Below are 15,304 nucleotides of genomic sequence, written 5' to 3'. Positions count from 1 at the left end.
ACATACATACATACATACATACATACATACATACATACATACATACATACATAAATACATACATACATACATACATACATACATACATACATACATACATACATACATACATACATACATACATACATACATACATACATACATACATACATACATACATACATACATACATACATACATACATACATACATACATACATACATACATACATACATACATACATACATACATACATACATACATACATACATACATACATACATACATACATACATACATACATACATACATACATACATACATACATACATACATACATACATACATACATACATAAATACATACATACATACATACATACATACATACATACATACATACATACATACATACATACATACATACATACATACATACATACATACATACATACATACATACATACATACATACATACATACATACATACATACATACATACATACATACATACATACATACATACATACATACATACATACATACATACATACATACATACATACATACATACATACATACATACATAAATACATACATACATACATACATACATACATACATACATACATACATACATACATACATACATACATACATACATACATACATACATACATACATACATACATACATACATACAAACATAGATAAGTACATACATGCATTTATCCATACATACATACATGTATATATATATACATGTATATAAATATATATATATATATATATATATATATATATATATATATATATATATATGTATGTATATATGTATGTATGAATGTATGTATATATGTATGTATGTATGTATGTATGTATGTATGTATGTATTTATGTATGTATGTATGTATGTAGCCCTCGGAATGCTGTTAGAGGTCGGCATCAGGTCAGCAAAAAGAATTTGATACAAATGAGTTACGATAAAATATAGAGACGGGGTCGGCAGTTTTCGGCCAACCTCAAACACTTTAAGATCGGCAGTTAATTCATATATATATGTATATATATATATATATATATATATACATATATATATATATATATATATATATATATATATATATATATATATATATATATCAGAGCAACTAATACATCTAATAAATTACTAAAATCAGGAATTATTAAAAGTGATAGATCAGATTATTTTCCTATTTTTATCTCTATAAATGTTAATGCAGATTTAATATTACATGAAAAACAGGTTGTTATCTATCGCTTTATTAAGGATAAAAAGTTTTTCCATTTTAGGAACAATTATCCAATTAACTGGAACCCAATCAGTAATTTGTCAGAAAAATATATAATATATAATGCATTTTTTGAAGTTTTTTATGAAGTTTATGATGAAAACTTCCCAAAATGTGGAATTTATAAAACAAACAAAAGTTTAAAATCACCATGAGTAACAAAGAGTCTTAGAAAATTCTCAAAAATAAAATAAAAACTATATATTAAATAGCTTAAAGCAAAAACAATTGAAAGCAAAACACTCTACAAAACTTTTACTAAACTATTTGAAACCAAAGAAAAAATTTTAAAAGAAAATATTACAATCGGTTGATAAATACAAAAACAACTTTAAGCGAAAATGGCGACTTGTTAATAAAATCACTTTTAACAATAAAATAAAAGCATGCTTGTTGCCAAAGTCAATTAAAATAGATACTGAGCTTGTGTATAACCCTAACATAATAGAAAACGAAAAAAACTTTGGTCTAACTGAAAAAAAGTTCTTTTTATCAGTTTGACCAAATTTACCCAAAAACATCCCTATAATGAGTAGTTCAATCAACTCAAATAAAGGTTTGATTTACCTTGAAATATCTTCTCTCAATGAATTTAAAGTATCTTTTGATAAATTTGAGATTGCTTTCAAAATGCTAATAAAGAAATAGGTCCAGATGATGTAAACGGAAATATTGTTATTGATTTGTATGACATAATTTAAAATATTTTCTTTAGGGTCTTTTTATGCTCAATCAACCATACAGTATTTCCTGACCAACTCAAAATAGCTAGAGTTACCCCAATTTTAAAAGGAGGGGAACTTACTAACCTCAGTAATTATAGCCCAATTTCAGGTCTCCCAATTTTTCAAAGTTTCTAGAAAGAATGTTGTATAATAACGTTTATAATCACTTATCAGAAAACAAAATATTATATAATAACCAATACGGATTTAAAAAAAATAATTCTGCTGAACATGCTATACTTCAACTAACAAGAAGTATTGCTGATTCATATGAAACATCGCAAAATACAATAGGTACTTTTATAGATCTATCGAAAGCTTTCGAAATACAATAGATCATGAAATTCTTTATAACAAACTAGAACATTATGGAATTGCTGGAAATACTTTGTTATTACTAAAGAACTATTTAACTAATCAGAAACAGTTTATTCAAATAGACTCATCATTATTATCAAACCTATTAGACATAATTTGTGGAGTGCCACAAAGCTCAAAACTAGACCCTTTAATTTGTCTAATATATACCAATAATCTCTACAAAGCCTCGAACCTAATGACAATAATGTTTGCCAGTGACACAAATCTTTTTTTAACAAGCAATGACCTTACAACATTATTTAGCAATATGAACATTAGGCTTCTTAAAATTTTTACTGTTTTAAATAAAACAAACTATAGATTAATATAGAAAAAACTAAATGGATGTTCTTCTACCCAACAGATATTTCTAGGCATTTATATTGATGAAAATCTTTAATGAAATTTCATGTAAATAACAAAATTGCTAGAACTACAGGAATATTTTACAAATCAAAAAGTTCCTTAAATAAAAATACTTTTATTCAGTTATTTTATTCATTTCTATATTAACTACGCGAATATTGCTTGAGGTAGTGTTAATTAAAGTATACTGGAACCTCTTCATCGTCAAATGAAACACATTGCACGTCTTATAACTTTAAAGATCGTTTTAAGCATGTCAGGCCTCTCTTACTTGAAATGAATGTTTTAAATATATATCTGCTTAACGTTTATAATGTTTTATGTTTTATAAATAAATGTAAAACCAACGATTCCCCTTATTTCTTTCATAACCTGTAGTCACTAAAAGAAAAGAACAAGTACCATCTATAAAATGATATTTATATGATGATCGAAATGAGACACAAGATTTGGTAAATCTTGTGTTTCATTTTGATTATCATATCAAGATATCATAAGGAATATCTTTCAAATAAAATTGTTTTGAAATATTTTGACTTTTCTCATGAATGGAATTTTAACTCATTTAAAAGAAAACTTAAGAAAATCATTTCATGTATTGATAATATACTTTTATATTTTCAATTAATAAAAAATAAATAGTTTTTCTACCCACACCTTGAGTTTTTATATATATATCATGAATCATTCAGAATGAATGTTCTATATTTTTTTCGTTGTAGATGTTTTTACTTCCTCGTGAAAGCATACATCATGCCTAATATTTATTATTATAATACAATTTTTTTAACATTACGTGTACAATTTATATTGTAAAATGTTTACAAATTACGCGTACAATGTATATTGTATTGTAAAAAAAATTACGTGTACAAATGTATATTGTATTGTATACGCTTATATGCACGTACCAATAAGTCTATTTGAACGCGTGTACGTATGTATATGTGTATGTGTACCTGTATCGTTGTATGCATGAGTATGTATCTTTGTATGCATGTATATGTGACCTGTACATATTACTAAGTCAAAAAACGAAATTAAGGACAGAAAGAACTTTTACTACAAACCAAATTAGTTCAATCAGAAAAATACTTTTATTTATATGAGATTCAATTTGCAATAATAAAAATGTTTACCCACAAAATAGAACGACTGCATACATAAGTGTATAATATGACAGCAGAAAAAGTGTGCCAACAAAGAAAAAAAAAAAGAAGATATTATGACTGAAAAATGAAAATTCCGTAATACGGACTAACTGAATAAAAAGTAAAGAAAACAAATTATTTATCTAAAAAACTATAAACATGGATCTATAATCAAAAAAATAAACTTCTTATAACTAAACAAAAAAACAAATAAACCTAAATCAACCATTAGATTACTACAAGCACTTACATCACCATAAACACCCAAAAAAAATCCAAAAAAATTTTAAAAAATTCAATATTAAAAGTTTAAATCCAAACGGTTCTCTGCAACAAAACATCACGGTCTTCTTTGTGTTTCTGTATTCTTTATTCCTTATTTTTATTGATATATTCATTTGTATATATTTTATATATTGTATAAATACAAACAATAAATGTAACATAGTTAAAGGGGAAACAGAAATATATATATATATATATATATATATATATATATATATATATATATATATATATATATATATATATATATATATATATATATATATATATATATATATATATATATATGTTTAAAATGGAAGATTTTAAAATTGCAATATGAGAACAAAATCTCATATATTTTTATTTTCAATTAATTTTAACTATGTTTAAATTTTTATATTTATATGAATTCATTAACTAAACTTCATTATTTAAAAATGGACAATTTTTATTTCATTGTAAATTTTAGTTATTCTCTTACTAACATGCAATACTGTTTCTTGTTATTGTTACTGTTTGTTGTTTTTGGTTGCAATAGTTTGTTGATACAAAATGATTTGTTGGTAACAACAAACTACTTTCAGATCATTTAATCAACAATTTAGTTTGGCATTACTGACAACCCAGTAGTAGAAGTAGTATTTGTCAGGTCAACTGACCTGACAAATATTTATTAAGTTTATTCTGTCTATTTTTCATTGTTTTGCAGTTGCAAGAAACATTTTACTATGTTCGCATTGCAATATATTTCTTTCAGTATCATTTTACCCTAAATACACTGTTCGGGTGAAATATGTTTGAGTAAAGTAAGAAAAAATTTTATGGAAAAAGGGAAAACAAATTGATAATACAAAGGGATAATAAATTATTGCAAGAGGACGTTAACATGTTAGTAAAATGGTCTTAAGATGGTTAATTAAATTTAATGAATATAATATGAATATAAACTGAACAACTCTGTTTTAACAGAAACAGCAATAGAAAAAAATCTTGGGATTTTTACTTCAAATCTATAGTGGAAACATCATATTAATTCAGCTATAGGCAAAGCAAACAGAAAATTAGGCATGATCAAAAACTCTTTTGAGTATATAGATGAATTTTCATTTAAGTTACCATACAAAGCGTTAGTACGTCCTTATTTGGAATATAGAGCAACAGTTTGAATTCCATTTTGGAAAAAGGACATTGACAATCTTAAATTTGTGCAACACAGGCTAATAGAATCAAATCTCTAAGTCAGAAATCGTATGAAGAAAGATTAAACATCCTTAAATTGCCAAATTTGCTTAATAGAAGAAGAAGAGGTGATCTCAAATGAATTCAAATGAACAAGATCTAAAAAGGGAAAGATACTATTAATTTTCACCACCCTCTATTAAATTTTGAGTTGGAACGATCAAGTAGAAGTAACAATTGTAGAATACGCAGACAATTTACCATTTCTTCACAAACAAAGTTAAAGATAATTGGAATTCTCTTCCCCAATGGATAATGGATAAAGAACTTAAACCTTTTTAAAAACACCATTGATAAATACTTTGATTTCTGAACACTAACTTTTGTAATCGGCTGTCATAGTCTCAATTCTACATAATTAAGAACTAACACACCTCAAGTGTGCACAGCATCTTTTCTAATCTATTCTATTGTGTTCTATATAAATGTACATACTTTGTTGTAACCAAGTAACCATTTTCTCAATATAAAAAAAAAATTTGAGAAAAAATTAAAACTGTATTATCTATAATATATTTATAATGTGCCTTTTATTAATTAAAAACTATTTTTAAAGTCTTTTTTTAATGTAAATTCACCTCTCTTAGGCCGAGAAGGCCACTTCAGACAAAAAGGTAATAAAGGTAAAGGTATGTTTTTGTCTTATTATTTATGAGTGCAGGCGGTGAGATCTGTTGCAAGGAAACGCCCCTGACGAGTGGCGTTAGTGCAGATCTAGGGGTCTCTGAAACGTCATTGGTGATCACAGTGCATTCCTGAGGAGGGGGATCATCATTATCTACTACTTAATTTGGATTGGTTATAATGGAACCAACATCTTTTTACCTCTTGTAACCATATATTTTTACCCTTTGGTAGCTTTTTATTATACATTTGTTTTATTCACGATATTTGAATATTTTGCTTGTACACAGGGAGTTGTCAGTTTCCTATTTTTAACTGTTTAGTACATTAATTATACGATTATACGACATCTATAAACATTTTTTTATGATTTCATATCGATACTATAGCATGGTGGTAAGTGCACCGCATCATAACCTGCAGATTCAGAGTTCGAACCTTGTAGAACACGTGTACTTGAATTTTTAATTTTTATATTGCTATAGCTTGAGTTATTGTTCACCTTTTCCCTGTAGACCTAAAGTTTTACTCCTCCAACAAAACAGTCTTTACATATATTCATGATTCTTACCCAATGACATCATCTATAAACTATTTCTATATCCACATCTTTTAGGTCTACGTAACTGGACGGTTCCGTTGGTCACTTTTTGCGATCATTGTGTCGCATAAATAATTAATATATTTATAATATGCCTTTTTTCAATTAAAACTTTTTTTTAACGTTTTTTTTATGTAAATATACCTCCCTGAGGCCGAGAAGGCCACTACAGACAAGAAGGCTACTAAATTTTGGTTATTACTCTCTCAATTCTGAAACACAAACCTTGACAAACAAGGCTGCTGCACGGAGAATAAATTTTAGCGTAGTACTACCATGGGATTGGACCATGTGATAAAAATCGGAACCTCTAGCTTATGAAGCGAGAACTTAGTTACTACACTAGTTACATGCTAGTGCATGAATTATTTTCATTATAAATTTGTATCAATTGTTTAATGCATACAAAAGAACAGATAAATTATTTATATTAATAAAAAGTTAAAAAAAAAAAAAGAATTTATCTTAATGAATGCATTATTTTGCATTATCTTTATGCAAGCATATCTTGTATTGTTGTACATCTTATTTGATAAAGTTTCAAGATCTGAAATATTTGAATATTCAAATTTTGAATAACACAACTTAAAACAAAATTAAAATACAAATTCAAATTTAAAAAAAAATAGCATTTATAAAGTATTCTGTGCCAAAGAAACCGCTAGTTTTTAAGTTGCGCCTCACTTAAATGAAACCTTTTTAATTCAAGATTATTTACCTTCTATCAATAAAAGAGCTTTTAAACATCCAAACTAAGTGCTAAGAGTCATAAATGGGATTAAATGGCAAAGTAAAAGGGGGTCTTAACCAGATAAAGCATTTTAGATGCAGATTACTTGAACAAAACTTTAATTATAAAATTGAAAAAAGCATTTGTAAAATTGTAAAAAAAATGCTAAGGTTCATGAATGGAGTAAAGAGTAAAATTTAGGAAGTCTAAGACAATTTAAGCATTTTAAATGTCTGTTACAAAAAAAAGTTAATTTATTAAAAATAATTATTTCAAATAATTCAAACAAATTTAAAAAGAAACAAAAATATTTACAGTACTAATGTATATATGGTACATAATCCAACAAAAATCAAAGAATTCTTCTGCCTGTTCAAGAAAAATGTGCAAATGTTAATGTTAAATTAAACCCTTCTTCAATTAAAACTACAAATTCCCTCCCCATGTTGAGAATATTCTTTTACAAGTTTATATCAATTCCATATAGATTTTCTAAATTAAAACCCTACATGAAATAGATATAAACATGAAGAAGCGTATACTGATGTAAACGTGATATAGATAAAAACATAGAATAGATATAAATGTAAAGAAGAGCATACTTAAATTTTAAATAAATTGGGTAAATTTTTCTCTCCGTTACTTAAAAGTTTTTCCTATTCATAGATAAAAACGGAATTGTTTCTCAAATCAATATTTCCATAAATCACTTAATAAAATTTTAAATGTGTTTATGGTATTAACATTAACTTGATTATTTTCATGCTCATTCTCAATTGCAGTTGGTTCCACATTTGCACTCTTTTCCTTTTCTGACAGACTCTTATTATTATGTTGATTGATAACTAATTTGTCACACTCAAATAATTTATCTCCCTATCTAACTAGTTTTGTATGCTTGCTTTTGTTTGACTCATTTTGGAGTTATAATTAGCCCCTAGAGATCTTTCAAATTTCTTACGTCAACGATTTTAAAGCCTGATGACATTGAAATATACTTCTTATTTTTGAAAGCATCTTTGTTAATAACAAGTAAAACTAGTAAACAAGAAAATCAATCTTTCAAGTCAAAATTCTAATCAATATTTCAAGTTAGAGAATTCCAACCAACTTTTAAAGTTAGTTTCTTTTATGAATACTTCAGAAACACCGAAAAGGTGCAACCTACTTCACAAACAAATTACTGGACTATAACCAAGTTGCGACATTTTGATTGCAAATACAATTTATGGAATAAAACTAATAGATGCAGCAGTAAAAACTAATGGTCTGAGGCTATGCGCCTCAGACCTCAAATCTCCGCCTCAGACATCATCCTCAAACCTTTAAGATAGACATTTGAATTTATATGCCGCAGACCTATATTCAGGAAATTTAAGAAAAATAAATTATTATTACATTTAGTTGATTCCAATTGAATGCCTTTTATATCTTTCACACTTTGTATTTCCATCTATATTTTTATTACTATCTTTTGTGCCTTGTTTTGCCTAATAATTCCTCGCCACTTAAATGAGCAATATTTGCAAAGTTTTTTTTTCCAAGAGCTCAGGTCAGCATTTCAAACTTATTTTAACTAAATCAGTTTTTCCACTGCTTTGTTTCCATGAAAAATCTTGACTAAGAAAATTACTAAAACTTATAAACCAAAGAACACAAACTAAAGCAATAACTTAATAATTTAACTCTATTGTGGAAAGCGCGAGGACTTAATGAAAGTTGCATAGTTAAAGATTTTCGAAGCTTTTAATAATAGTTATAAATATGTTAAGTGGTTTTTAATGACAACTTATATATGATATTTCTACTTTGTTATTCAAATATAAATTTATATAAAAATTTTTAAAATTAAAATTAAATTTAGTAAAGATAAAAACATCTTAATTTGTTGTTATATATAAAGGTTATGATGAAAATAAGCACAAAAAATAAACAAAACAGGCGTATTGACCTTGTCAGTACAGCTGATTACTGTTTATCTGTTGCTGATAGTGAAGAAATTTGCAGCTGAGAGTTATGTCAGAAACAGTCAGTGACTTATCTCTTTTTAGTATGAGTCGCATTCTGCTCACTACAATTGGTTTCTTTGCATACAATGCATCAGATGGATCACTTTTTAGCATGAAATAATAAACTTACACCACAGGATACTAGATCACTACTTATTTCAATTTTGTAATCTTTGTGACTAAACCCTTTTGTGCAAAACAATGAGAAAGTAAAGTGCTAAACATTCTTTAATAAATAACATTGGCAAATAATATAACTAGAAAAGTTCTAGATAACTGTTGTTACACTTTATATTGTTTTGCTTTCTTGCAAATTTTCAGTTAAAATACACACGTGCTATTTTTGTTCTGCTATGACTATTCTTTAAGTTAAAAATCATCACATAATAACAGGGGTATGCCCTCATGGTCATCTGTTGAAATTTAAAAAAAAATAATGCATGTCAGTAGCCCGGCAGGAAAACCAGACAGCTTGAAAAAGAAAGGACACAAAACAGATAATAAATACAACAAAAATGAAAAACTTTAAAAGTTATTTTTGTAGTTATCTCTTTTCCAATATCTTTGTAACAAAAGTTACTTAACAATATTTTTTAACAGTTTATAACTTCTCACTTTTTTTTACTAATTAACTTACTTTAAATTAAATCGTTTTTTCTATTGGACAGTTTTTAGTAGTCAGATGTTAATTTTTTTTTATAAATAATTTTACCTGCGAAAAAAAACCAAAACAAAACTATTATACTGGACTACTGATTATCATTGCAGATGAAAGATGAATCAAATGAGAAAAAAAAACTTCAGTCGCCCGCAGGACAACCGTGATAAAACTGGAGGGTAAACCACTGAATAAGGTTATATATACTATAAAATAACTGCAACACATTGCAAAACATATTAAATAGAAAGGGAAATTAATTATAAATTATTTAACAAACAATATAAAGTATTTTGTATTAATTATAAATTATTTAACAAACAATATAAAGTATTTTGAAAGATAAAATGAGATTTATGGTCGATAAATTTCAGGGTTAATGCTTATGGTAATCACCAATAAAACCCTTTGGATGTATGAATGTAGGCATATATAGTTGAATAACTTGGAATAATATTAGAACTTTTAAACTTTGTCCAAAGGAGATATTATATTTTCAATGAAAAGCACCTTTATTTGGCAAGTTACAAATAAGATTTTTATTTAACATAAAATTTTGATGCATATACCAAAAATAGAGAAGTACTTAAATAAATATATTTCTACTGTACAACACCAACATTAGGTAAACACTACCATTATGTAAACACCAACATTAAGTAAACACAAATATTAGGTAAACACCAACCCTAGGTAATACGCTGATTAACTTTCCTTTTGTTCATACATCATATTAAGTTAAAAATTACCATTGATCATTAGTATTTATTTACTCAAATTTAAAAATAAAAAATGGGATAAATAAGTTCCATTTAAATTTTTTTTATGTATTCAAAGTTATAGTAATTTACAAATACTTACAATATGTGAGAATTGGTGTAAAAATAATATAGTAAAGTTTATTTTAAGAGTGTTTTATGATCATATTAAAAATTAAATAAATGTTTTCGAAAAGTTTAAAAAAAATTTAAATTTTCCATAGTTGCTTCGCCATGCATATATTTAGACCTCCAAAGGGTTTAAAGGGAATCGCTATAAGCATAAACTTGGTTTTAACAGATCATGTACTTTAACTATTTTTTGAATGATAGCATTATTTAGTTCAGGCAGTAATTTTCAATACACTGGTATTGAAATTTAGAAATCTTAAGTTAAACCAGATCATATCAAATGACAGCTTTTGATCAAATATTATGGCCTAGATAAAACTTTATGTAAATAAAAAAAATTTAAATAAAAACAGTTATGACAAAAAAAAATCTATTTTTAAAAGTAACTTTCATTTATATTTTAACAAAACCTTTTTAAATGCAGCATTAATCTTCTGGTTTAACAATTAGACAATTAGAAGAATATTGGTATATTTAATAAGGTACACTGTTCAAATGCCTATCTATATTAAATTACTTACTTTGATCTATAGTTTCTGATATTCTTCTTTTTTATAGATTATAATATTATTTTTATATTAGAGTTTTTAAAAGCTTTATTTTACTACCAAAAAAACTCACATTTAGGATTTTTACGCTCAACTTTATCCATTTCACACATAGTCTCAATTGGTAAGCCATTCGGAATAATTTTAAATATTCCAGTTTGAGTAAACCCATTATCATAATGTTCTTGGCAACTTTTTGCAATTCCTGCTGCTAAAAAGCAAAGATATATATATATATATATATATATATATATATATATATATATATATATATATATATATATATATGTATACATTTATATGTATATTTATATATATATATATATATATATATATATATATATATATATATATATATATATATATATATATATATATATATAAATATATATATATACATATATATATATGCATATATATAAGCTACTATTAAGTTTGGAAGAAAGCAAAGAATAATGTTAAAGAGCAAGAAAATTTTGACAGAAAGCTTGAAAAGTTGAAAGTTTTATGACTCAAGAAAACATGATGATTGGAGGGAGTTCATTGAGCATTGAAGTGCGGGGGAAAAAACGAAACGATTAAATGTTTTTAGAGAATGAAAGGGCAGACACTGTGAAATGAATCTTTGCTGACGAGTAGTCAAGCAAGAATGAGATAGAGCTAGAGATATATTTTAGTTTAGCAGTGACTATGATAGTATTTGTGGAAAGTAAAAAGAGAAGCAACCTTTGAAAAAGAGGGCTCAAGCTTGGAAGATAGAACAGTTCCAACTACATTTAGAATGCATTTTTGGACTTTGTTTGGAGGAGTAGGAGTAACATGCCCAACAATAACAACAGTATTTCAAAAGGAACGCAGCTTGTCACCCAAGCTGTTACAGAATAGAGATCAGACTCAAGATATGTTTTAAGCAACTAAAAAGATAAGACTTTTGGTCTAGACAGGAGTATAAAGTTGAGTCATCAGCAAATACGAGCATAAAGTTGCATTGTCAGCAAAATAGCAATAATCTGTTACTTAAGATAAAAGAGAAAACTATTTATACAGATAGAAAAGATTAAGGAAGATTATTAAGTTAGATACACAGGACCAAGGATAGATCCTTGATGCACCATTGAAGTTATTAGAAATGAATAAGATTGTTAGCCTTTGAGGATTATTTTAATACTGCGGTTAGAAAAAAATTTAATAATCTCAAAAACTTTCCCAGATACACCATATGAAGCAAGTTTGTGGAGAGGACCAGCATGCCAAACTTTACTGAAACCTTTTGATATGTCAAGAGCAAATTTATTTAATTTTACAAAGTTTCCTTGGCATTAACATCTTCAAAACTAATTTTAAAAAATTATTTGGATTTTCAAATTAGCATGCATTTTTTTTATTTAAAAAAATATTTGATCCAGTGGACAGAGCTCCCAGGGAGTTTCTTTTAGCTTTCGCTATAGGTAACCTATTTATGAGCTTAGATGAAAATATTCAGAAATAAAATAATTACAAAAAATTGGTCTTTTAGAAAAGACATTCTGATATCTGAGATCTTTCTTATATTTAATAATGATGATGGACTCACCTTTCTAAAATGGATTAAATATAAATACATTTATAAATATTTAAAGACAATATTTAAGTTAGATTAGTCTTAGCATCTTTCAAAAATGGGAATGTATTTTTACTAAAAAGTTTCATTTTGCTGAGAAAATGCAGTTTCTTAAAATAGAAAATGCATGCCAAAGTGACATTTAATTAATTTTACTTTATGGTTTTACATTATTAAAAGGGTATTTTGGATATATTTGTGTCATTATACATCAAGAAGACAGTTTTTATAGTTTTAATCTGTTGAGAAATTTAATCTGTTGCAAGTCAAAAGCAAGAAAGTGGTTGAGTCAATCAATTTCTTACTTTTTAAATCTCTTTAACCATTATTTCTCCCTTTTTTTTCTGTCAACCTTTGACAAAAGACTTGAAAAATAGTAAGATGTAAGAGTTAGGAAAACGTTTCAGGAGAAAATTTTTAAGCATTATTATATTTAGGCTGGTTTAAACAAATTTAATATTTATGAATAAAGAATGGAAGCAGGAGTAAAAAAATGGCGAACCTGGTAAAAAGAGAACTTTATCAGATGCCAACCATGTAATAGACTGTTAATTAATTAAAATGTATGTTTTCTTATGAGGAGTTAGCAATAGAAGATAATCCAAGAAAATATATATCGTAAAAGACTACGGTACTCATTAAGGTGTATAGGTTTTTGTATAAAATAGCTTTCATTAAGGCATTTAGTTATGGCACTTTTCAAGAAATTGCTTTCAGTGGGTTATAAGTTTAAGCAATCAATTTATTTCCGGCAAAGCACCAAAAATCTCATTGTGGGCTGCAAGCAATCTTTTGAAATGTATTTATATATATAAGAATAAAAGGCGCATTACCGCATTAATACTTTTCATGGCGTTTTTAGTCAAATTAAGAAAAAGTGAACATTTGATATTTTTTTTTTATCTTCCATACATCTAAAATATGGAAAGTTGGAAAGAATCAAGTTATTTTAAACATTAGATGAAACCGAAAACTTTAAGTATATAAAAAGCTTACTTAAAGTGATAGAAGCACGCTACCAGATCCATACACATTCATGGAAGCCTCTTGGAAAGATAATCACTTTTGCCTGATATTCAGTGGGTCGATATATACACATATCTCATAAATACACCGAGCCAATACACAAATGAGAATATGAAGGCTTTTAAGTCTCTTGAAGCATACAGTTTTTTCGTTTGTGGGCGTGTTTATTTTAATATTGTTAAAGTATGTTCAGTTTTGTTTTGTAAAATCAAAGGTAGGGAAAATAAACGTTTCAAGAAAGTGGGAGATACATAGATAAACACAGACATACATATATACTTTTATTTTTAAACAGGAACTTCCAAGTCAAAGGCAAAATTAATCTTTATGATGTATGGATTGCCCTTAATAAAGTTGACGGATGGATACTTAGTGAAAATTGCACATGCATGGCAGGGTTATAAAAAATTATTAACAATAAAACTATTTATACCATAAAAAATACAGTTTTAGCATTTTCTAAATAACTTATATTATTTTTTTAGTCTTGGATCTGTATGCAGCCATATAGCAGCTCTTCTATTTAAACTAGAAGCATGTGTTAGAATTCAAGCAAATAAAGTTGCAGTTACTTGCAAACTTTGTGTGTGGAACAGGTATAGAAGAAAAGCAGAACCATCAATGCTACAAAACATTAATTTTAGGCGACCATTGAAAAATCAACTACCTTTTTCAATACAAAATATCAAGAACCCTAAAAAAAATTACCGATTTTCTGAAAATGTTGTCAAGTTTAACGACGATAGTTTACATAAACTCAGAGTAATTGACCCAGAAGCAGCTTTTTTTAAAAGTTTAGGTGGTGTAGCAACAATATTGGATCGTAGTTTTAGTGATAACACTGCAACCGTTGACAAAAACAATACAAATGTTTTACCAGAGCCAATTACTTCTTTGTTTGACAATGATGCAATTAATCGTGACAAAACTTTGCTTAGAGAATTTTTGCACATTATTTTTATATTAAATTTAAAAAAAACAATTTCTAATTAGGAACAACTGGTATTTATATCCAAGCTAATTATTCATATTCAGGAGCATCGCCAGATGGAATTATTAAATGTATATGCCACAATAAATGTTTAGTAGAAACCAAGTGTCCCTACAAATATCATGAAAGTTTAGGTGGTTGGAAAGAGGATAAAGATTTCCATGTAAGTGAAAGTGGTGATAAAAAAACAAGCCATAAGTATTATACTTAAATACAAGGACAAATG

At 26.8% G+C, this 15,304-nt stretch overlaps 1 protein-coding gene across 3 annotated transcripts in view; it reads right to left on the bottom strand.

Moving 5' to 3' along the window:
* The window catches only part of LOC136079548 (uncharacterized), a 135,530-nt gene that overhangs the window by 95,843 nt on the left and 24,383 nt on the right, over positions 1 to 15,304 (bottom strand). For all 3 annotated transcript variants that reach the window (XR_010638019.1, XM_065795379.1, XM_065795380.1), the window contains exon 4: positions 11,535 to 11,672. Coding sequence is in view for 2 of the 3 variants with exons in the window: in XM_065795379.1 (XP_065651451.1) it covers positions 11,535 to 11,672 (138 nt within the window). In the remaining variant the exon portion in view is untranslated. The remainder of the gene's footprint in view (positions 1 to 11,534; positions 11,673 to 15,304) is intronic.

Source organism: Hydra vulgaris, chromosome 04, assembly GCF_038396675.1.
Source record: "Hydra vulgaris chromosome 04, alternate assembly HydraT2T_AEP".
In the NCBI taxonomy this organism is placed as follows: Eukaryota; Metazoa; Cnidaria; class Hydrozoa; order Anthoathecata; family Hydridae; genus Hydra; species Hydra vulgaris.
This window is presented reverse-complemented; position numbering and strand designations above follow the sequence as displayed.